The sequence below is a fragment of the Procambarus clarkii genome, chromosome 45, assembly GCF_040958095.1.
Source record: "Procambarus clarkii isolate CNS0578487 chromosome 45, FALCON_Pclarkii_2.0, whole genome shotgun sequence".
Taxonomy (NCBI): domain Eukaryota; kingdom Metazoa; phylum Arthropoda; class Malacostraca; order Decapoda; family Cambaridae; genus Procambarus; species Procambarus clarkii.
In genome coordinates, this window is record NC_091194.1 from 3,942,488 (window position 1) to 3,968,517 (window position 26,030).

The 26,030-nt window shown below is 42.0% G+C and overlaps 1 protein-coding gene and 1 long non-coding RNA gene across 4 annotated transcripts in view; one reads left to right on the top strand and one right to left on the bottom strand.

The window, feature by feature from the left end:
* Positions 1–26,030, bottom strand: part of Mondo (MLX interacting protein mondo) — a 109,987-nt gene that overhangs the window by 25,468 nt on the left and 58,489 nt on the right. For all 3 annotated transcript variants that reach the window (XM_045761268.2, XM_045761266.2, XM_045761267.2), the window contains 3 exons: positions 20,306–20,468; positions 18,522–18,617; positions 1,277–1,887 (listed from right to left, as the gene is read on the bottom strand). In XM_045761268.2, the coding sequence (XP_045617224.2) occupies positions 1,277–1,887; positions 18,522–18,617; positions 20,306–20,468 (870 nt within the window). The remainder of the gene's footprint in view (positions 1–1,276; positions 1,888–18,521; positions 18,618–20,305; positions 20,469–26,030) is intronic.
* Positions 598–15,393, top strand: LOC123769868 (uncharacterized). Its single transcript, XR_006774289.2, has 2 exons — positions 598–993; positions 12,533–15,393. It is a non-coding gene; the product is annotated as an uncharacterized lncRNA (long non-coding RNA).

Here is a 26,030-nt window from a genome sequence, read left to right on the forward strand (position 1 = left end):
TGATGTAACATGCATATTATTGTCTAAACGTAAAGCGAGAGGGAAAATAAGACTCCTTCTTAGTTCAAAATGTACATATGGCGTGTTTAGGTGGAAGCTAGCAGAGAAGTGTATTATGTGAGCATGGAAGAGGAGGAGGGTTGGTAACAGGGACGGCGGCGCCACCTTCCACGTGGTCATCACGTGGTTGCCCCATCACGCCACTAAGTCCCGCCCATTACATACTTGCTCCCCCACCAACCCCCCCTCCAACTGGTACTGGCGGGAACCTTAACACTGGTTACGTACCCAAGTTAATCTCGCCTCACAAACACATAACCCAACTTTTTCCAATAAATAAAGCATTCGAGTACTATATGGAGTTCACAATTTCCTCAGTTTGAATTAAGTATTATAAATGTCAATGCATCAATACGTTACACAACCATGTGTTCAGAGTTCGCAGTTAGACGTAACCCCCTTCTTGAGCGACCCGCGTTCCCCCTCCCCAAGCCGGTCTCTTAAGCCCCGCCTCGCGCCGGCCCCGCCCCCAATAGTATATATACCCCTCCGCGCACAAGAGACGAATTTTATCGAATGTGCCGCCGACAAGTTTGGATACATGATAAAGTTTGCTGTTTGTGTGTGGTGTGAGGGTGGGCCTCGGCCTGCCGTCCGCCTGTTGCAGGAACTGCTGCTGTATCGCCGCCTTTGGGGAGGAGCAGCTGCCTACATACTCATCATATTTCCTCCACAGGCCCTTCATACCACTCACCCACACCTGCAGGCCCGCTGGCACCCGCTGTGGCCTCTCCAGGTTCCTGGCGGTGAAGCAGCCGCTTCTACCCCTCCTTTATAGCCACTTTCAGGGCAGACCAGTCAAGTTGAGGCCGTTAGTCGGTCTGCTTGTGGGTGCGGACCGTGGCAGGCGATGGAGGTCGGCTCACCAGTGATAATAAAAAGGGCATTTTCATAGGACCAGTGTGCCAGGTGTGAGTGCTGGCACTCCGACAGGTTGTGCACCTTAGCAAGTGTGTTCAGACTAAATCGTAAGATAGTGCAGGTTTAACAGAGCATTGTGGTATTATTGTATGTGGCGTGTATCAATACGTGCTACGGCATCAGCGCGTGTAGTCACCTAGTACAGGTGAGTACACATGGTGATGCCGTAGCACGTATTGATACATACAGACGGCGTGTCTGTATAAGCATGTGTGCATCACTGCTGTATGACATTATACAGCAGGTGTGAATATGATGTATGTTATCTAGTTGTTGGTATATTCATGATACCTACCTTAGGGATGGCGAAGGGGTTGTCATGGTGTGAAACTGCCTGATGCTGTGTGCTAAGGTCATGCTGACTGTGCCTTCGGATGAAAGAGCGTGGAGCCTGTTGTTGTTGCTGCTGTTGTTGCTGCTGCAGGCGAGGAGAACCGGGTGACTGTTGCTGCAGCTGCTGCTGCTGCTGCTGGGGAGGTGTATGAGATTGTTGGGGCGGAGTGTGAGGCTGCTGGTGTTGCAGCTGGGACGAGGAAGGCTGCTGGGGCTGTATCGTCTGCTGGGGTTGAGAGGTGAGGAGAGGAGACCTCGCCAGGGATGTTTGGTAGGATATTGGGGGAGACTGAGCGGGCAGGGCTACCAGCTGCGCCTGATCGGGCTGCTGCTGCTCTTGTTGGATAGGTATTTGGGTGCTCCTGTAGACTGGAGAGTGCTGGTGGGTGGGGGGCTTGTGTGATGGTGAGTTGGTGGGAGAAGTGGACTCGAGGAAAGCAGTGGTGACCCTGGCAGTGTACTGGAGCGGGGAGGCGTTGAGCGGAGAGTTCGGTGGCAGTTCGGGCGTCTCGCCAACTTCAGGAAGAAAGTCCTCCTCGGGTACAGTTGGCAGCCCTCGACCCGCCAGCATTTCTGCAATATTGCATTTCGTTATTCTCACGCAAAAATGCATTATGTATTATACATAATACTTTCATTGGTACACACATGCATACACTTTACACATAGGTTTTGCTCCCCCCCCCCACCTTCCAAAATGACAAGGTAGAAAACAACTGAGTATTTATGAATTGTACTCGCAAGATACTAAATTATACATAATACCGAATGTAAACATTGAGTCTTAATGAGGGAATCTTGTCCTACTTCCCCTAAAAACACCAACTTCTCATTCATGAAGACTAAGTCCTCATTTTTTTATTGTCCATCCTCATATCTTAAGGCCTATTGAAACGTATATAACCTGTATCATACGACAACTGAACACGAGGGGTTTGGTTAATATTTTAGCATGTGTGGTAACCTAACATCTTGCAGAAATATCCGGGGAGCCTTCCTTGCATGCTAAACAAACACACCAGCTTCAAATGTACTATACTGTAATATATTGCTTTTACATGAACCTGAACACTCCCCATTATCAACATGAATCTGGACCAATCTGCACATACGTCATTGTTAAACGCACACGGTACAGGCGCGTACTAAGGACGTAAAACAAACGTGTAATGGAAGCTACTGAAACACAGAGTTAATGTGCTAACCTGAGTGGTGGTGGTTGTTAAAAATTTGCTACCTGGAACAAAGTTCCAAGTAGCACGGGCTATGGTGAGCCCGTATAACCTGAGTGGTTTTACGCGCCAGGCGTGCACGCCCGCGACGCCACAACCCGCCCCTAGGCATCGTGCTCAATACTGCCCTTCAGACATGCGCTACGCTTTAGCTTCCATGGGATAGTTTGAAAAGAATCAATCATCTTGAATGTCGCAGCTAGTTAAGACTCTTTCAGGTACAGTCGACTCTTTATCAAATTAGGCTTGATTAAAATATGTGTTGGATTCACTGCTAAGGTTTAATGTAATGGGAAACGTTTATTTTTTAAGACTAGCGGTGTACCTGAGAATATTAGCCAATTCAATGAGCTACATGCCAACTATTAGCAGGTAATATTAGGTTGGGTCAAAGAGCGTAAGGCAATTACCAAAACTAGTTCTTGGTTGAAGTTGAAAGGTGTTAACCTATAATGAGCCATTTTGTAGGAAGGTATAGGCATTCGTTGGTCCACTGACACTAACGATACCTGTAATACCGCTTTGGGATAGGCCAACACCAGTTTGTTATCAGTAGTAATACCGCTTTGGGAAAGCTCGACACCAGTTTGGTACTAGTAGTAATACTGCTTTGGGATGGCCCGACACCAGTTTGGTGCTGGCTATGCTTGTACTAGCTATGACTAGCCTCAAGCAGAATAACCAGCAAATGTGCTGTTGAGTTCTGTGAGGCAGGAAATGTATGGTAAGAGATCAGCAGCAGTGTAAGAATAAACGAATCCTTATTAAGTGTAAGGAAGAGGCGGGATAAGGCTCCTTGTCTAGTGTAAGGAAGACACGGCTTAAGGATCCTTGGGAAGTATAAGGAAGAGGCGTTATATAAGGCACCTGGCCGTGACGGGTGTCACTCGAGAGGATAACAGAGTCACTCTGAGAGTAACTCTGTCTACTGTGGCAGTATTACTTACGATAGCCAGGGTATCCCGGGTATAAAAAGGTGTGCATGCTGTATTCTCACAGTAGCTGCTCTTAGACAATTTTCATCTGTCCTCTGCCGAGTCTCGCTAAAGTTTTCCGATTCAGCAGTTTCAAGGTTTAATTGCAATGTAATGAGTTCCCTTTGTGCACAGTTCAACAATCTGCGAACACGTTTCACGAATATATGAGCGGAGTGATTTAGTTGGCCAAAATATCCTAGTAGAGGAGTTACTGGGAATACATGACGGGTAGCGGCGAGGGAATTGGCTGTGTCGCGGGGCGGGTTTCTGGCAGTCTATGTCGGCCAAGCGTTTGGGCGCGGGGTACCAAGTCCAGCTATGCACGGGGCCCGATGGCTGGGCTCGTTGTCAGCACCCGAGTGACGGGGCTTCCCCATCACCACCACCTCCGCCGCCACCACTCGCCCACCACACAAACCAATGCCCACCAAACATTGTGGTAAATAGCGTAGCCTTCTGACAACTTGCTTCTACTCAGGTACACATGCCACCCTGCGTCTTGATTGGCGCAGAAAGAAGCCACTCTAGATCCTGATTGGTCACTTTCTATCCCTTGTTATCTTATTGGCTGTCTTGGGCTGTATCTCCAGTTTCATTGGTCAAGCTGTGCTAATGTTTCCACTGTGGAGCCACAAGTTCAAGTAAAAATTAATACTTAATATTCACTACATTAATGTCTTATTTCTCCAACGAACTTGTAGTCGTCCAAGAGCTCAACATCGAAAATTGTGAAAAAAAAAAGAATAAAATGCGGCCAACTGCCCTCCTGGTGCAGTAGGCCTATGTGTGAAAGTGAACTAACGAAACACGGGAGGCGGCTCAGTTAGGCTACTGAGGCCCCACGAAGCGCCGGCCGATAAAGCAGATACGCCCTGGTTAATTAAATTCTCTTCCCAAATTTACATCCTTTCTCCCTAAGGCACATTTTTCACGTTCAATTCACCCAAAATACTTGAAGGTCAGGAAAAATCAAAACACCAGGTGGAACAAGTGTAGCAGGCGAGGCACAAAGAGCTAGACCTCACATGCCCGTAGTCACTATTAGGTAACTACGTATCCTTTAGTCTCCCCTCCCACCCTCTCCTTCCTCTCTCAGCCACAGAACAGAATTTTATGAGACGGCTGCAGAATGAAGTTCACTGGACCAATAACACGCCAATCTCTACGCCCCTCAGCCTTGAGAACGTGGGGTGGGATGGGGGAGAACGAGGGGTGGGGGTCGGGGAGAACGTGGGGTGGGATGGAGGAGAACGAGGGGTGGGGGTCGGGGAGAACGTGGGGTGGGATGGGGGAGAACGAGGGGTGGGATGGGGGAGAACGTGGGGTGGGATGGGGGAGAACGAGGGGTGGGGGTCGGGGAGCACGAGGTAGCAGGGGTAGCCTGGTTTAAGCAGACGTAAGGACAGAGAAGGGGAGATGGAGGATGCATATAAAGGGATGAATGTTGCGTAGAGAGGGGGGAGGGGTGGATGATGCTTAAAGAAGGGGTGGATGAAGGTATTAAACTATCAAAAGAAGGGTGGATAGAGAGAGAAACACCAGGATCACGTGGGATGGGGACAGTCCAGAGACGACTACTCCAGGGCTCCACAAACTACTCCGGGGACCCACAAACTACTCCGGGGACCCACAAACTACTCCGGGGACCCACAAACTACTCCGGGGACCCACAAACTACTCCGGGGACCCACAAACTACTCCGAGGACCCATAGGGTGGGGTCCGCAACATGATGAAAGGAAAACAATATGATTGTACCTTTTCTTTGTATAACAATTGTTTTGATGTTTGCCCTAACAGGTAAATAGTTCAAGTACATAGTGTAGATAATTCAACCCATCCTGATATGATAGTACCTTTTTGTAACTATGCGGTGATGGCCAAATAGAAAGTAGAATTTTGTACCATTCATTTTAGAGGTCGGAAAAAAATATTGCTAAAAACCAAACTTAAATATTCCTAGGTCTAGTATAGCACATATATAATAATACTTATAATTCACTGTGTCGGGGGCCCGACAGTTAAGCAAGTCCCAGCTGTGTCTGGGTACAAGTGACAGGATGAACAACCCAGCGGGTTTTCTTCCTACTTGGGGAGTGTTGTACATGCTGCTATGGCGGTGTGTTCACTCACGGGATGAATTGCGCTGCTCAATAAACTTGCCCCTCGGGGCAAAATTAAATAAAAAAAATACAGCAAGTGTGTACATAACATACATCTTAGGCTTATACCGAGGTGCTCCCCTTGGGTCGAATTACTGAGCCTCCCCCAGGATGCAACTCCACAACAAGCTGACTAACTCTCGGGTACCTATTTACTGCTAGGTGAACCGGGGCATTAGGTGATAGGAAATGCGCCCAACCATTTCTGTCCTGGCATGGACGCGAACCTGGAATTCCCAATTGTGAATAAAAAACGAAGCCAACTGTGCTACCGGGACACTTGAGTACTATATTAGGCCTCTGATAGGGTGGATTAGGCTAGGATTCATTAGCAACAAATAGAACAACTTTTCTGGTATGTCCAAATTCAATAATTTAGTTGGGGGGGGGGGGGGGGTCGTCGCCTGGGGTCCTATATGATAAAAGTTTGTGAGCCACTCTGTTCTTGTTCAGTTTAGGGCCATGACGGCAGTGATGCCGGATGTTCTCCCAGCGTTCCCTAAGGAGTAAAACGCAAAGCTTTGCGTCTTGTGTTGGCAGAAGCGAACACGCCTTGCGACGGATGACACACAGGTAGGCGGATGTTCTGGTAGCTCTTGAGGAAGGAAGGTGCCGTCCTCCGCCCCACACAGAAAACAATGGGTAGTCGAAGACGGGGCAGAAATGCCATGGCCCCGCCTAAACTCGTGCCCAAATGGGGAAAGGTTCCGGTGAACTCCGGCAGAGCAAGAGCCAGCGGCCCACCACGCCCTCAGGGCACACCAGCAGCCCACTAACACCCGCAATCTCCTAGCCAAGCCGGCGCCGGGCACCTTCTCCTTCCGAAGAATTAGCCAGAAAACATTAAAAATCTATCAACCTATCTATCATCTTTCACGTGACCCCTGGAGATAAGTGAGCCCGGCGTCGTATCAATACGGACCGTTGAAAACAAATGCCTGACGAGACCTAATGGGAAAAATCGAGTCATGTGTTCCGGCGTCTTGCCGTCTGCCGGTTAGCGAGACAAACCGTCTGTCGAACGGGGTATGGTCGTTTCGGACACAAGACGCTTCAACGAATTGTTTTATGTTTGTTAAAGCGTATAAATTGTTATCCTAGGTTGTATTAGCTTATGTTAAAATTATGTAAAATTACGTTATGTTAAAATGTATTGGGCTCTGTTGGGTTGGGTTAAGTAGGTTTCAAAATCCGCTAGCAAATCGTCTTACGTACGATGTGACTTGTAGCCGGTAGGACAAGCCGAACCTGAGGACAGGGCAAGGAGTATGGTCAGATCGTTTACAACGCTCATGTTTCTGTTAAAGTAGTAAATATTGTTAGATTAGGATATATTAACCACGTTAGGCTGTATTAGGCGCGGTCGGGTATGGCATGACTTGATAGTTGGTATAATCCGCTGGCGAACCGTCTTGTGTACGATGTGACTTGCATTCATTGCGGACGATGGCAAAACAAATTTTACATTATAATATATTACAACGATTTCATGTCCTAATTTATTATGAATTTTCACAGTTGCGAATGGATTGGACAATAACTATTGAACTTTTGTTATTGTCCAATAAAAATGATGATGAGATATGATTATATAGACTTTTGATAACCACTTGATGAGACACATGACAAAGACAGACGGTACTTGAAAGTGTTACTTATTATCATATATTAGAAGATGGAATGAGTATTTTAGTGTAGTTGCTTGCGTTAGTGCGTGCGCCGGCGGCTTGTACATGCGTTCATGCACGCACTCTCGTTTTTATGCGTGTCATTGTTATGATGCTCATCCAGTACTATTATTTGCGTTAGCAACACCCAATAGGGGTCCTCACCCAATAAGGGTCCTCACCCAATAGGGGTTCTCACCCAATAGGGGTCCTCACCCAACAGGGGTCCTCACCCAACAGGGGTCCTCACCCAACAGGGGTCCTCACCCAACAGGGGTCCTCACCCAACAGGGGTCCTCACCCAACAGGGGTCCTCACCCAATAGGGGTCCTCACCCAATAGGGGTGTTTACATTGTGCTTAGTACTGGCGATGATATTTTTACGGTACTCATATTATGCTGATATTATCAGTGCAGCTATTGAGAAAATCTATTGGAGAACTGTGGGATATTCGAACCCTCGACCTGGGTACTCCCAAGCCGCGCCCCTTACCTCTGGACCACATGATCCAGAGGTGGTATAGAGGTAGGGTGCGCAACTTGGGGGGTACAAGGGTTCGAGTCCCCGCAGTGCTTCAACTGACTTTCTCATTGATACATCATGTTAGTGATTTCCATTATTAAGGTGCCTTATAATACTCTTTGTTATTTGAATATGGCTATTATTAGTGTTGTTATTGTCATGGTGTTGCTATTACTACGATCTTGCTATTGTTTGAGTATTGCTACTAGTTGGGTGTTGCTATTAGTGTGGGGCGGGGGGGGGGGGAGTGGGGTGGGGGGAGTGAGGGGGGGGGGAGTGGGGTGGGGGGGGAGGCATGTTGAGCTAAACATGTGCACTCCCCAAAGTTATGCAGGTACAGGCACGATGAAGGAAGTTTTCACTTGCTAGCATAATGGCTACTGAAAATTTTATAATGTGTATATATATATATATATATATATATATATATATATATATATATATATATGTATATATATATATATATATATATATATATATATATATATATATATATAATGTTATCTCGCCTATCTAACAGTCGGTTGACTAATGTACTGATTCCAGACCTATTTTCCTCTATCATACCTACTACATATATTTCTAACACACACACACACACACGGGGAGGGAGCACGTGATCCCGTGGTCCCGGGTTCGATCCCGGGCGCTGGCCAGAAACAATGGGTAGAGTTTCTTTCACCCAATGCCCCTGTTATCTAGCAGTAAAATAGGTGCCTGGGAGTTAGTCAGCTGTCACGGGCTGCTTCCTGGGGTGTGTTTGTGTGTGAGATGTGAAAAAAAGTAGTAGTAGTAGTTAGAAATAGTTGATTGACAGTTGAGAGGCAGGCCGAAAGAGCAGAGCTCAACCCCCGCAAGCACAACTAGGTGAATACACACACACACACACACACACACACACACACACACACACACACACACACACACACACACACACACACACACACACACACCCTCTCTGGACTAAAGAGTCAGAGCTCAACCCCCGCAAGCACAATTAGGTGAGTGCACACGCATGCACGCACGTGCGCGCACACACACACACACACACACACACACACACACACACACACACACACACACACACACACACGCACTGTTGAGAGGCAGGACCAAAGAGCCGAAGCTCAACCCCCGCAAGCACAACTAGGTGAGTATACACATCCTCAGGATGCAATATTTACTCACCCCAAGGAGGAGGGAAGGGGGGGGGGGCAGTTGCAGGAACATTCCTACAACATTTGGGGAGGGGGGGGGGGGCAGTTGCAGGAACATTCCTACAACATTTGGGGAGGGGGGGGGGAAGGGGAGGGGCAACCCAAGATTGTTGCCATCGTAGGTCCTGATCCCACTACTAACACCATGTTCTTCACACCCACCATAACTACCATGTTTTGTCTCACCCACCATAACTACCATGGCCCCCCCCCTCCACACACACACGGTAACCACCATAATATTTCGTACACACCGCCGCCAGAGTACCTTACTGATTAAGAAGTGATACTCCACCAATTTGCTGTATTAAACAATCTTATCTAATAGTCAGGTTTAAATTTTGTCACTTCGCCTCTGTATCTGAACACCATGACATTTTCCTGACATCTTTAATAACAAACGGCCACAAAGCATATACAATACGACATTTGTCAGTAGATAAAATGCTTGTCTCCGTATAAAACATTCCCATGTGACACACTCGTACCTAGTCGAAAATACTGCTTAATGTAATTGTTTAATGCTAAAAATGATTCCTCGGTATAAATACACGTTAACATTTCATCACGTGAACCCCCCAAAAATTGACTGCCAATTTTTGCATAACTACGGAAAAATTATATCCAAAATATACAACCCATCCTCCTGAAATGACTACTTACAGTAACTCTTTGGTCGAAAGTACCAATGCGTAGTGTTGGTACTTTCAAAAAGTACCAACTTTTTGAAATTGTTGGTAGATGGTTGGTAGACCATCAAAAAGTTCACTTTTTGGTATTTTTGTACAAAAGTACTTTCGTTTTTCCCTATTGTAGTCCGAAAAAAACTTAAAACATTCCTAGGCCTAGTATAGCACATATATCTACTATATTAGGCCTAAGATAGGGTGTATTAGGCCTAAGATAGCGTGTATTAGGCCTAAGATAGCGTGTATTAGGCCTAAGATAGCGTGTATTAGGCCTAAGATAGCGTGTATTAGGCCTAAGATTGCTAGGAGAGGTTAGGTTACAACTTTTATTTATGTTGCAGTTCTCTTTCCCATTTGTCCTAATTCAATAATACAAAGCGAGGCCTTTTTGGTGGTCCATCACTACGTACTACGTTCCACCAAATAATTACTGTAAGTGCTGTCATTTTAGGAGGATGGACTGATATATATAGCGTTGTACATCGGAGTTGGTCGCCAACTTTACGGCTGGCATTCTCACGCATAAACGTACCGAGGTTTGGTCAGGATATGGCGCCAAAGATCTGGCTACACTGACCAGCTCAGTCTATGGGGATCTGGTCATGACGTCGCGCACATACGTTTTTTGATTGGTTGGTGATGTCATGACGTCACGCAGACGTTCTCTGAATGGGTGGAGACGTCAGGACTTCAGGCGCACACGTTCTAATTAGTTGACGTCATAACGTCACGCGCACACGGTCTCCCATTTTTGGTGACGTCATAATGACGGGCACACAAGAGTTCTCTACAATAATCCTCGATGAAAAACATTTAAATTACTAACTGAAAATAGAAGTGAATAGCCTATCTCTGGCCCATTTTGTGATCCTGATTACGACTCATCAAACCATTTACTAAACCTATTCATCGTTCCTCGCTTATGGCGGTTTTCTTTACACATATTAAACAATTTATGGGCTTTGAAACCTCACAACCAAAAGTTATTACTGTTATAAATAACCTCAAAGTGCTTCGGAGCTCATAAACTGTTTAATAAATGAAAACACAGCCGCCGTGGTTGTTAAAAGATATACAGGTTTCGTAAGTACTTGATGACTCACCAGTACCAGGTGTGTAATATATCAGATATAGGTCTTGGCGCCGCCTGGCGAGTACAGTATATCTGGACCATATACTCCACCAGTTATCATGCTATCTCATGCCTATCTTGGACACTAGCCACCACTATCTGTCGTTGTTACTGTACACACACGCACGCCCCACCTCCTCCAAGCACGCCCTCAGGTCCTCCAAGCACATGCAACCACATCCTCAGGTCCTACCACATTCACACAAGCACACAAGAAGCGGGACCAAAGAGCCTAAGCTCAACCCCCGCAAGCACAAATAGGTGAGTACACTCATGTTCCCCCCAAACACACGCAAGCATGCCACAGATACCCAAGCACATGCAAGCATGCTCTCAGGTCCCCCAAGCACATACAGGCATGCGCTTAGGTCCCCCAAGCACATACACGGCATGCCCTCTGGTCCCCCAAGCACATACACGGCATGCCCTCTGGTCCCCCAAGCACAAACAAGCATGCCCTCAGGTACTCCAAGCACATGCAAGCATGCACTCATGTACCTCACATGCAAGCATGCCTTCAGGTCCCCCAAGCACACACAAGGATGGCCTCAGGTCCCCCAAGCACACACAAGCATGCCTCAGGTCCTACAACACACACACACACACACAAGCACACACTCAGGTGCTCCCAAACACACACAACATTCCTCAGGTCCTCAGGTGCAAGCATGACCTCAGGTCCTCCAAGCACACTCAAGTATGCATTCAGATCCTCCCCTACACCTTCCTCTCGACCCCAAACAACCACCCAACACCTCTTCCCTCCCCCTCGAACCCCTAAAACCACCCATCACCTCCCCCCTCGACCCCCAACAACCATCCGACGTACGTAGTCTCCTCCCCCTCCGGACTACACCCTGAGTGTAGTCAGGGTGTAGTCCGGAGGGGGAAGGTGGGTCTCATGATCGAGAGACCCACCAGGCAGAAGAGAAATGGTACTTAGGCAACTGTTGTGGGTTGCATCCTAGTTACGGTTAATAGATGGGCTAGAGAACTTCGATAAGCCTAAGAACAGGCTTTCTGTCCCCAACAACGGGAATCATAAAGACAGCCCAAAAAGTCAAACATGTCTAATTATTTTTTTTTATATAGAAATTAGTTGCTCTGGAATAAGCATTGGCCCCAAGCCTCTTTGGCTGTCCCATCCTGTGATATCTCTCATCTTGTGAACCAGTTCTCTTGGTGTTGACAATGAGGTTATCAAGTAGATTATATCACTGGTTAGGTCATGCCATGTGTCAGGATACAACTGCCTTGGTTCACACAGGAGATGGTGCAGTGCTCTTATTGACCCACAATTCAGCAGGTAATGACCGAGTGTGACACTAGCTCTCCACATATATCAGTTGCTTAATTTAGAAACTGTACTTGTGATCGATCTCGAATCCATTGATGATGTGACGACTTATACTGAATTTTGTAACTAGCTCATCAAGATTGTAACTTGCTTAGCTAAATGAATTGTGGGGTTCAGTCCCTGAGCCCATTATGTGCCTCTTTAACCCTTTCCATTACCGCTCACAAGATGGGTATGGGGGTGCATAATAAATGAACTAAACTAAACTAACTAATGACTGATTGTTCATTGCTGTATTGACATATTTTTCTTTTTACCCTCAGGTCTTCGAAGCACGCCCTTCAGGACCTCTAAAAACGCCTCTCAGGTTTTCCAAGTACAGTATGCTCTTGGGTCCTCCAAGTATGCTCTCGGGTCCTCCAAACATGGCCTCAGGTCCTCCAAGCACACTCTTGGGACCTTAAAACACACACTCAGGTCCTCAGAAGAGGATCACTATGACATAAGAAGATCGCCAAGACCACAAGAGGATCACCAAGACAAAATGAGGATCACCAAGGCAAAAAGAGGATCACCAAGCCAAAAGAGGATCACCAAGACAGAAGAAGAGCATCAAGACAGAAGATCATCAACACAGAAATGGATCACTAAGACAAAGGAGGCTCACCTGGACAAAAGACGATCGTCCAAAACAAGAGAAACACCAAAATATAAGCCACCATTTTGGGATGTTCTGTAATATGCCAGTTCATGGTGGCCAACCCGAAAACACAAACACACCAGAAAAACAATTATATGCTTGTTACAAACAATTAAATGTCCCAACAAACTAGAAGTTGGTATTAATTTTAATAATAATAATTCTAATAATAATAATTCATTTTGTTGGGTCAGGAAGCCTGTATATGTATATATACTTTAGGCTTGTAATGAGGTGCCTCCAAGGTTAAACTACTGACCCTTCCCAGGATGCAACCCCATAACAGTTGCCTGACTCTGAGGTACCTACTTAATGCTAGGTGAACAGATGCATTAGGCAACAGGAAATGTGCCCAACTATTTCTGTTCCGTCCGGGAATCGAACCTGGGACCCTCAATTGTGAGTTGAGAACAAAACAGCTGTGATCTTGTGGTATAGTCCTTGGTATAACTATACCCATACCCAGGTAATGGAAAGTCAAGACCATGTGAGGGGGGGGGGGGTATATTGACTTTAATCCCCAGATGATATCACATTTTTAGCGGAGTTAACCAATCCATTATAATGCGACTTATTAGGTAAAGGGGACACTGTCCACCATATTAACATTTCATTTGTTTTTTATTAAACTTTCAAGAAAATTCAATATTGTAAGGGAGTTCTATGCCATTCTAGATCCACCTGAGGACTCGTATGTGCCATTGTGTACTATACATATACTGTATTTGCTAGTTCTCAATGAAGATGTTTGTATATGGTTTAGTAATCAAGAATGGGCTGTGTCAGTGATTATTTTATGTACACAATAACAATGGTTTGCCAGCCACTAAGGACAACTTCGACCATCAGGAAACAAATGCAGATCTCCCTTCTGGATGGTTAACATTTCATCCCCCAATGGTTAAAATGGCTTAGGACTATTCCTTCACTCTGCCCTCAAAACCCAGCTCCTTGACCTCCTATCCAAGCTCATTGGCCACATTTCCCAGGTCTTTGTCCTCATATTCCAGGTCCTTGGCCTCATATCCAGCTCCATCTGCACATATCCCAGTTCCTTGTCTATATAACCCACCTCACTGTCCTCATATCTCTTTCAGGTGATATATTGGTTATACCAGCTTAGTACTTTTGCCTGATAGGTTAATTAAGCTAATGAATATCTGAAAATATTAATAAAACTAAATAAAACTTTACTGAGAAAATCCACAGGATTCTGATGAGGATCTGAACCCAGCACATAGGTTTGAATTCCCATCATGGCTCCTGTGGATTTTCTCATTGATATACGTATCATGTTACTGTGATTTCTCTGTGTATAATAACTATTAATGACAATAACGCACACAAAGACTTTATTGACATTGACATTACTAGCAAAGACTTTGATTTGAAGGACAACAGCACTCGGCAAGACTTTATTGATAACAGGACTCACACCAACTACTGTATTGACAAATGCACCACTCACAAAAATTTAACTGATGTCACCAGCACTCACAAAGTCTTTATTGATGACAATAGCACGTGGAAAGATTTTATTGATGATGACATCTCACCAAGACTTATTGATGACACAGCACTCACTTAGGCTTTATTAATGAAAATGCACTCATAAATACTTTACTGGTGACAACAGTACTCACAAAAACTTTATTGGTGACAACAGCACTCACAAATACTTTACTGGTGACAACAGCAATCACAAATACTTTACTGGTGACAACAGCACTCACAAATACTTTACTGGTGACAACAGCGCTCACACAAACTTTATTGACAATGATAGCAGTCACAAAAACTTGTCCAGCCTTAATTATCAACTCGGCTGCACTGCCTCAAAAACAAAACACTTAGCACTTGAGTTGTATATTTTATGTTACGATCGTCAGAATAAACAAAACAGACCACGACAGCCTAAAGGTGGAAAGCACAGTGGGTTAGGTAAGGTAGACCATGGGCATGGGTTCAGTGTCTTGAGTGTTCTGTGTGACTGTGTCTGTCGCCGCCTACACGATGGCTGTGGACTGACTACAAGACAGCACCAGACTGTACAAGAGGACACCAAACTGTGCAACACTGCTTCAGACTGTAGAACACTGTGCAAGACTATAATGCTGAACAAGACTGCACAACACTTCACCAAACTACACAACACTGCACAAAATTGACTAACATTAAACCAGACTGTACAACAGGGCACCAGACTGTACAACCTGGCCCAACTTTGTAAACAGCCAGAAGTTAACAACCATAATACAAGGTACTGGTATCCTGGCCAGGGAGGATTTACTTGTCATCAATCCTTAACTGTAGCCTCTGTTTACCCAACAGTAAAATAGGTACCTGGTTGTTAAACGATTTGGCGGGGTCGTATTCCGGGGAACATAGGATTAAGGACTTGCCTGAAACGCTATGCGTGCTAGTGGCTGTACAAGAATGTAAGAACTCTTGTATATATAAATAAATAAAAAATACTGGAGTTCATATTGTGAGTTCTGGAGTCAACTGCAGCGTGTACCTCTGTAACAAACATTCCAGAATATTTGCCATGACATCTGGCCTTCAAAATATAAGGTTGGGCCTGTTTGCTGCAGCTCTTTGGCTGTGATAAAATGTAACATAATAATAATAAATGAAGTTGCAAATGGCCTCTTGACCATATGAAACAGCTCTTATTTATATTAACTCAAACTTGTTCATATACTGATAATGTTTAACCTATGCTTGAAACACTCCAGTGATCCTCTGTTATGTTACCCAGTAACTTGTTCTATAAATCTACAATTCTATTTGCATACCAGTATTTACCTGGGATGAATCTAAACATGTATAATTTATCTCATACAAACTTGATATCCACATACAAACTTGATATCATCCAATGTAGTAAATTTAAATCCATCAGGAATATGGTACAGTGGTACCTTCGTTTACGATCGTAATCCGTTCCCAGAGACGCATCGTCAACCAAAACAAATTTTCCCATAAGAAATAATGCAAATTGAATTAGTCCGTTCCACACCCTCAAAAATATTAACTTAAAAATACATTTTATACCGAATAACACTTATTTTGTACTAGCTACAATAAAGTATGTATATCTTACCTTGAATGAAGACTCTTGTTGGCGTTTGGAAGATGGTGAGGAGGAAGGGAGGAGAGGTGTTAGTGTTTGGAAGGGGAGTCCCCTTCCATTATAACATCAGGCAGTTATGACTTTTCTGGGGTACTCTCTCTCTCCTACATTTTGCCTGCATACCACTAGGACCTGCTTGTGGCTCACTGCTTGTTTTTCTCGCTAAAAACCTGTTTAGCGACACTTGTTTTTCCCTACGTTGTTACACTTGTCTGAAGTGAGACATCACATTTTCATTAAAAAGGTTAGCACAATAGCCTGCTACAGCATGATTTGGGTGAGCCTTGTCAACAAAAGTTTGCATTTCTTCCCATATTGTACACCATATGAAGGGAAATCCTCTACTGCCTCCTCCTTCCCCTGAAGATTTGTTGTACTGCCTCCTCCTTCCCCTGAAGATTTGTTGTACTGCCTAGCTATATCAACAACCCGCATACCATTTTCATGTTTACAAATGATCTCTTTGTTTTTCCTCTATCGTCATCCTCACAACTATTTTCTTAAGTTGAACTTTACCACTAACTTTCTTGGGACCCATGGCATGACATATAATAAGAACTTGGCCTCTAAATATGTTAGAGGCCTAAGTATGAACAATAAGTATTGTATGTTAAAAAAAACAAAAAAGCAGGCAAACAATGAAATTCTTCACAAAGAATTCAAGCGCGGATAGACTTGTAAACAAACTGAGTGCACCTCGCCCTGCGTCCCCAGCACCACGCGCTCATTCAACCTATAGGCATAAGAACAGACGTCGTCTTCCAAGTAAACAGTTGTACAATAATTCAAATTTTACGATGAATTTGACGTCGTATACCAAAAAATTTGTACTCTAGGGCAGTCGTCAACCGAGGTTCCATTGCACTGCAATTAGTTCCCATTCAAGATTTTCAATCACTATTAAGAGTGGTACTGCATAATGATTAATGATAAATAAGAAAGGAGCATTATTTTAATAGAAATGTAATAAAATAAAAAATACAATAAAAAGAAAACAATATAAATCAGCAAAAAATAAAAAATCCCTATAGAGGAAAGATGTTTTTAATTTAATAATACTGTAATTCATTGTGTTGGGGGACAGGAAGCCAGAGTGTATTCATACACATTAGGCTTATATCGAGGTCAACCCCCCCCCATCCCCCCCAGGGTCGAATTGCTTATCCCACCCAGGATACAACCCCACAACAAGCTGACTAACTCCTGAGTACCTACTTACTGCTAGGTGAACAGAGGCATTAGGTGAAAGGAAATGTGCCCAACCATTTCAGTCCTGTCCAGGATTCGAACCCGGAATTGTCGATTGTGCATCAAGAATGAATCCAACTGTACTACCAGGGCCCAGGAAATAGAATACATTTACCTTTTTCTTCCCATTTTTATTTGCTACATCTACTGAGCAAAATTTTAATTTTACTTCCACATATGATGGATATTCACCAGGGAAAACTGGGCTATACTAGTTTTAGTTTCATTCTAAGGGTTAGTCAATATACCGTATTGATTCAAAGCATAGTTCCAAATCCCTCCCAAGTCCTCCCATTTGTCTTGACCTTCCCTCTGCCTCTCCAGGGGTGTATTGGGATGAAAGTGACGAGGAATTACCAAGCATCCCATGTTTACACAGACAGTGCTATCACCTGCTAGAGGGTACAAGTAGCAATCACATAGTCAACAACTAGTTGGAAGTCGGCAGAAGAAGAGCAGTATAATTCTCGTTATCGGGGGCAGGAAGCCTCTGTTTAGGCTTATTGAGATCCACTAGGTCAACTAATGACCTTCCCCAAATGTAACCCACAACAGTTGTATAATTCCCAAATGCCTATTTACTGTCAGGTGAACAGGTGAAAGGAAACATACCCACCTATTCTTGTCCTGCCTGATGATTGAGCTCTGGTCCCTCAGTTGTAAACCAAGAATGCAAACCACTGGTGGTGGTTTCTTTGAAATCCAAATATTGCTTGCAGGAGGTTAATTATATGTAGGTAAATGTACCATCTGAGGTCATTTAGGGGATGGCTGAGAACTCTTACATGCATTGTGAAGACATTCTAAAATGATCTCTGCTGTGTTGGGAGGATGAGAAGGTCACACTGACCCTGGTTGAAATGTGCCATGTCTCTGGGAAAGCTTACATTTACATCATTTACCTGATAAAGGGATGAGTGCCATGATCACAAAGAAACTTTTCATTTATTCTCAAAGCCTCCAATGGTCCTTGTCAAAGCAATATCTTGAGACTTTTTTATATCAAATAAATTGAGTTGTGTTATGTATTATGTCAATAAACCTTAACAGTTATAGAAAAGTACAGTATCACCTTTATTTATGTTGTAATGTGTCTAATCTTAACATCTAACAATTTGGTTTGAAACGAGGTAATACCCAACATAAAACTTTCATCACTCTTCTAAAATACATGTTATAGAGTATTTGGATGACTAGTTCCTTAAGTGTAAAAGATGATGGCACTTACCTTGCAGAGGCTCCACAATGTCCATAAAATCATCAAGATTTGGCTGCAACTGGATGAGCCCCGGCTGAATGAAATCAGAATTTCCAGTACCACGAGCTGCAACAGACAGTGCCTTCATTTTATATAAGAATTGTATTTTCAATTTGTCAACAAAATGAACATGCAACTCCGTACTGTAATAATAGAAAAAGTAACTTGCATCAGACATTGCTATACACACAGTGAAATCACAAGAACGCCATATATCAATGAAAAAGTGTAAGACGAAGCCCGAATGGTCCCCAAACCGTAAATCACTATAAACTTTTTGGGCCCACTGGGATTCAAACTTGGACAGCCAGGGATCACTCCAATGGCTACTCACTAATGACACTCAACCATTGATTGCCTATAAGTGGTGGATGATCCTGAAACTCTCTTGCTTCCACACGAGCTCCATGATTATCAGCCACCCAGCAACACTCGTGGTGCATCTCGGGTTACAGTTTTTCATCAAATCCTAGCCCATGCTGGAACCGTACCGAGCCTACAAATGTGAGACAAAGCTTGAATGGTCCACAAGCCATCCACCACTTACAGCAATCAATAGTGAGTGGTATTAGTACTGGGTGGCCAGAGTGGTGACCCCTGGCCATTCAGGTTCAAATACTGATGGGCCCAAAGAGTTTATAGTGACCAATGAAAAAAATATTGAGGCGGCAAAATGGGATCGAACCTGTACCTCGATACAATTATTTACTGCATAATGTTGCTCAGATTTATTGAGAAGAACAAGTTACTCTTGATTATCAATTCTTTCAAAAAGCAGGTACTGATAGTTATCCAGTGATCAGGTTAACAACTGTATAATGCTTAACATGGTGCTCTTTCTAGGCCCTTTCTGGCACTGTAATTGAGATGATTATATGGTGCTATTCCTAGGCATTTCAACTCTCCTCAAGAACAGAAACCTTCTGAAGGAGAACTTGTACCTTTGGCCTCCACTACCTTTTCACTTGACATGTTCCAACCATCTATCACTCTGTTTGCAAAAGAAAACTTTCTGATATTTTTTCAGCACCTTTGTCTCCTAAGCTTGAATCTGTGACCTCTTGTTCTTGAAGTTGCTAATTTCAGAAATTCCTCTTTGTCAATTTGATCGATTCCTGTTATTTTGTAAGTGGTGATCATATCACCTCTTTTTCTTCTATTTTCTAGCTTTGGTATATTTAATGCCTGTAGCCTATCTTCGTAACTGTGTGTGTGTGTGTGTGTGTGTATTGAGAATTGTGTAACTAGCTTCACAAGACTCACTTTCTCAGCTAAATGAATTATTAGGTTTAGTTCCTGAACCCATTATGTGCCTCCGTAATCTTTTCCACCATCGCCCACAGGATGGGTATGGGACGCATAATAAATGACTAAATAGTAAAACTACATACAGTATAGTTAAGAGAACGTATAAGTTGCCCCAAAAATATTTGGCCGTCTGAAAATCAAAGTTTTGAACAAATCTGATTGGTCCATATTCCATTTTGTAGCCCCTTAGCCTAAACTACAACTGATTCATATATCAGGCTGCAATATGTCATAGTGGCAGGAAGTTCAGTATTTTCAACAAAATACCAAGACACATGCACTACCCGTATCCCTGAACTCCTCAGCCACATATATCCTTGACTACATCATATTCTTATGATTTCATTGTGCAATAAGGCATATTTTTCATCAATTTACTTCAAAAGACCAAAGCTTTTTGCATGAAGTGTTTTTTAATGCTTGAAGCAAAATTTAAGTGAACCTACCAATTTCTCGAGGGTTTGGGAAGGCAAAAGGCTGAGGTGGGCTAATAAGCGATGAAAAGAGAACATCGGTGAAATCCATGAACTCCGTCAGATCTCCATCCTCCAACGATACTGGCATTCCATAGTTTCGTGAAAAGTCCATACCTTCCAGGTCAAAGATTGACTGAAAGCAATAAAATTTAGACTTATTTTCATGTAACTTTTATAATTCAGTATATATAAAGTAGTAAGTAAATAAATCCAATACTTGTAAATTGGAACATTTTCATTAAAAATAAAGCATTAATGAATTTTTTAAAATATAAAATAACACATACTGTATTGTGTATCATTTACTGCTTTAGTGCAGGATGTCACACAAAATGTTGTCAAAACACCCTGATCCTATCACATGCTATTTCTTACACGTCTTTTATTGTGACCTAACTCCATATTAATTTTTCCTATATAACTTCTCATACATGCTTCCATTGACCTTTTTCATATACAGAAAACCTTGTTTTCATACAAAAATATGTTTCTTGGGAAACCATCTTATAGAAAATAAAACTCTTTAAATTCTAGCTCATTGAATCTAATCCTCCTATTGACAGTTCTTTTCTCAAAAATCTATTTTAGTGCTTTTATTCTACAATGGAATTCTCTCTTTCAGATGTTTTTGAAGGCTTTTAACCATCATTACAAAATCACAGTGCATGTCAAATAATCATACCATATTCAGATAGACCAGGTGTTATAGCTAAAGGGGAAGGGGACTATCAGGAGAAAGTGCCAAGCCATTATAGCTATAAAGCACTTGGAAGGGATCAGGATAATGATTTGGGATGGGACAGGGGGAAGGAATGGTGCCTAACCACATGGACAGTTGGGGACTGAATGCTAACCTGCATGAAGCGAGACCATTTCCCTACTGTCCAGCCCAATTGGATATTTATCAATTTCATATCAAGGAAAATAAATACAATTAGTTGGGTGTATAATAGCTGAAGATAATTTTTTTTTTTTAATGTGGAGAGGATTGGAATGTCCATTTATGAGGAGAGCCTCAGTTGTTCCCTGAGCTATAGCCATGAGTTCACACAAGTCACTACTAGTATGCCAGGAATTGTGTGACTTTGAATTCTAATGAGAATTCGGCATGGAACTCCATGTGCAGTGACTAAGATTCAAAAAAAAAAAAAAAAGAAAGCCAATTGAATCATCCTCAGCAGAGCTGAGTGATTTGCATAGTGGATGCCTGGCACAAAGTGAGCGTTGCCACATTCCAACGACCTTGTTCTACCAGCTACTACTGTCACCTAATGGCAGCTGATATAGGGGTAATTGCTAGTTATGTAGTTATAGACAAATAACTGGCTATCTTAGCAGTTCCAATGATTATTCAGAGACACTGAGTGAGTTGATATATTCTTAATTGACATACCAATCAGTTTCTCTCCATGGTGGCTCAAGATACAGTATGCTCACCACTATGCTCCTCATCCTTGAACTACAGGACACAACCATTAGAAAACTTTATTTGTCTTTCTGTGGCTCAGAGTTACACAGGGCCTGGCATGCTAGTAGTGACCTAGGAAGACTCATAACAGCAACCATGGGGGCCTTGGTCAGAGAAGTGTGTTCATCTTAAATATTAAAACTTCAGGATAAACTCCAGGCAAGAAACATTTGTTATAACACACTATTCTCTATGCCTCACACACACATAACAACAGTAACAAATGTACAGTATATAACACACATGCTATCTATATGCTAATGTTAATAAAATACAAAATATAATGCAAAAACATCATAATGCAGAAAGATACCCTTTAATCATGCACTGTAATATCAAAATCCTATAAACAGTCCAAAATTTATGTCAGGCATTATTCATGAATCCCTCTAAATAACTTAAGATGCTTCAATATTATCAGAAAACATGTTTTAGCAAAAGCGGAGCACTTTTTCCAACCCAACTCCAGGGAACAATTAGAAATTCCTCAACTGTTGCTTTGAAGTGGTAATCTGCCACAGCAAGACAGAGTCTGGTTCAATTGTTTACAAGATTCCCCAGCCATCCGAGAATTTTGCTGTATTCTTAGGAACAACCTCCAGTATCCCCATTGTAGCAAACTGACCTGCTAAATGAACTCACCCCATTATCCCCTGCATTACAGCGATAGGCATGGCCCGTGGGTACTATGTGGTCAACCCACAATGCCAAGTCAGCAGTATTCTCATGCCCAGTGTAGAGTCAAGATACATAATGTGGATTATTTCACCTGTTTATCAAGAAAAATATCCTTACTTTTTATGGCTGATATGATAAGGAGAGTTAGTGGTGCACCAATGCTAAGGAGCAGGTAACCCATTATACTAGAATGAAGGTGGAGATAATCAAGTGATCCAAGAAGGGAGACACACCAACACAGATAATACATGCTTGGTGTTAACTGCTCCACAAGTGCCTCATTCTGGTGTATGTGCCTGTCTTAGCTCCTCCGGCCTCAGTCTCACTCTTAGTCGAGTCTCGTGTAGGACACCAGGATTGCTTTCATTTTCCTTCTTGAGAGTCTTGTAGTGGCTTGCTTTCATTTTCCTTTTTTGAGAGTCTTGTAATTGCTTGCTTTAATTTTTCTTCTTGAAAGTCTAGTTATGGCTTGCTTTCATTTTCCTCTTGGAAAGTCTTGCATCGTCATTGCTTCCCATCTTCTGTAGTCCTTGAGAAGCAATGTCTTTCATATTTGGTTCTAGAGTGAATTCTTGACCATCTAATTTTGCTTGTATTGTTTATCCTTCTGAGCCTGGTTTGATTGAAGGTATTGAACTGCTTCCTTTGGTTGGTGTTTCACTATTGGTTATGGGGCTATGTTATTTGGGCTTCTTGGACTTGGAAAATGTCCCACTTTGTAGGATTTCTCTACTGATTTTTTAATGTTCAGTTTCTTTCAGGTCTTCAGGTCACTTGCTTGAACTCTTCCCCAATATGGCTGGCATGGAGTTAAAAGTATGCATCAGACATCATCTCACTGCTATCGATTTTATGCGACAATAGTCAATGTCCCATATAAATATAGCTATAAGTTATATGGGACATGAGATTAATACACAATATATTATTAACTATAAACATCTAATATGGTGTTTCCATGCTGCTTAACTAGATACTGTAGTAAAGATACCTTAATTAACACAATCCTATCATTGTCAAGAGATAAATGAACACTGCTACCTATTGTCTATTCTCTCTCTCTCTCTCTCTCTCTCCCTCTCTATATACACACACACACACTTAAGAAGTTTTCTGTTTTACAGTAAACACATTTCATCACTTTTTACATGTTTATCAGACCCTATGGAACACATTAAACTACAGTATTATTAGCCAACATATTAAACTGACATTTCATATTTTTTCAACATTGATCCAACAAGCATGTGGGACTCGAATGCCTGTACTAAACAAAACACTACAAAAATGGGCATGTTCGAAAAACAATTAGAAGAGCTCCTGGAAGAAGTGCCAGACCAACCAGGCTGTAATGGACATATGAACCTGCAGGCCGTTCCCAGCAACAGCCTTCTAGATCAAGTTTTCACAACTCCTGCTAGAACTCCTGGCTAGAGCTCTCAAAACTCACTCCAGGTATAGTATTCTGGGATATCCCACACACAAGTAGCTAGAGAGAAAGCATGGGTAACCAAGAGGAACTTGTATTTCTTTTGTGATATATGAAAAAAAACTCCTTGTGTAGCATGTGATAATGATGCTCACACAAGGCATGGCAAGGAAAACAGTTTTAGTTGTTTATCTAATATACTATTGGTACTGCAGCCTAAACGGAAAGCCGACTCACAGAAGAATGACGAGTGCAGTTACTATTTCAGCACACATTTGTTTTTTAAAGATCTACAGTAGATATGTATTTCTTCACATAATAATCTAATACACTTTAAAATCTTTATTTAATATAATTTTTATACCCAATTTTTTTTTGTCAGGAACTAAATTACCTAGAACTTAATAAGTACATCACAGTATATATATTAACAATATAGTATAAGACATTTGAATTGAACAATATTCAGTTATCAATATCCTTGTGCTATACATCATGCAGGTTCAAGTAGAGCCTTCTCCTTGCTCCTGGTACAGAACATAAAAACCCATGTATATGCAAGTTAAGAAGTCACCACAATGCTCTAAACTTTACCTCTATTTCCTATCATAAGGAACCTTACTTACAATATTTAAAACACTTGTCAGCTGCTAAATATTAATTCTCAGAAGCACATACTGTATTTTCTGCAGATAGGATGCATTGTAACAACATTAAAGAGTTTAAGCATAATGCTGTAACTCACAAAGAGAACATGTTAAAATCACTTTCAATATATGATGAAACATACAAAAATAGTTTTTTCCACAATATATCCTTGAAAAATAGTGGTTCGTTTTAAACAGAGGTGCATCTTATATGTCAACTAGTAAAGTAATTCCTAATTCTCTCCTCTCTCTTTATCAAATAGTTCTATCACAACTAAATATATTAACTAAAACATTTTCCTTAACCTATTTTGAGAACTCTGAAACAAAATTTAAAGTAAATAATTTTTATCTAAATTTTCCACAACATAAAACTATCCCAAGCCAAACTCATTACAGTTTAACAGAGGTACAGCGCACACTTTCATCCAATACTCAATATATCAATTTACTATGGAGTCACTCATTAGGGCAAGGTCGCTGGACCTTGACCACTGGTTTTTAGTCAATTATTCTAAGTTTTATCAGTTTGTGTGTGGAATATGAAATATCTTTTAACTTTTTAGAAAACCTATGTATAAATTGGATAAGAAGCAATTTATTTATATTAATGAAAATACAATTAAGTCTGAAGATTTAAGAAGCAATTTATTTATATTAATGAAAATACAATTAAGTCTGAAGATGCAATACCTATTTAAATATTAGCCAAAATGTTTGTTACCAAATGTGAACAACAGTGAGAGATCAACAACTTTGGTGTTGAAGGTTGGCCAATTACACTAGTTGTGTATCTCATTTTTTTTAGGAGTTTCACAACTACTGTATAAATATATACAGTACTGTATATCACTTTTTAGAATCAATCTTTGAGGTCCTTGGGGCTATTACCTATTGTCAGGACACCTGCTGAAACTGATTTTCTATAGATGAATATTTAAACACCTTTTAATATTTCCTACTTACAGTTCACGAACATAATATTGCACATAAATTGTTAATGTCAAATAACAATGATCAGGAACTATTCACGGTTGAATAGTTCTGCGTTCAAGGTTGCCAAATGTACACACATCAGGTCGTGCCTTAATCGCTATACAGTGTTCCAATAGCAACCGACAATTTTCTTCAGTGCTTTAATTGTCAGATGTTATTTTTTCCCATTTTATTCAACTATTTTAAGTCATGTGCACCCCCAATGTAGTACTTTTAAATAGCTGTGCAGTTCAGGGATTAATTCCTTGATAATTAGCACCATAAAAAAAATCTTGGACTGACAGTTTCATTTGAAATAATTGGCTGAAAGTTTTTAACCCTACAGTAATTTTTTAATATGTTCCAGATTTGCACATGTAAAACTAATATATTTGTAGTTTCCGATCTTTTTGTTGTTTAGTTTCATGCCAAACTTTACGCGACAGAACCTTGTTTAGCTGTGGATTGTCACTGCACAGTACAGGACAACACCTACTA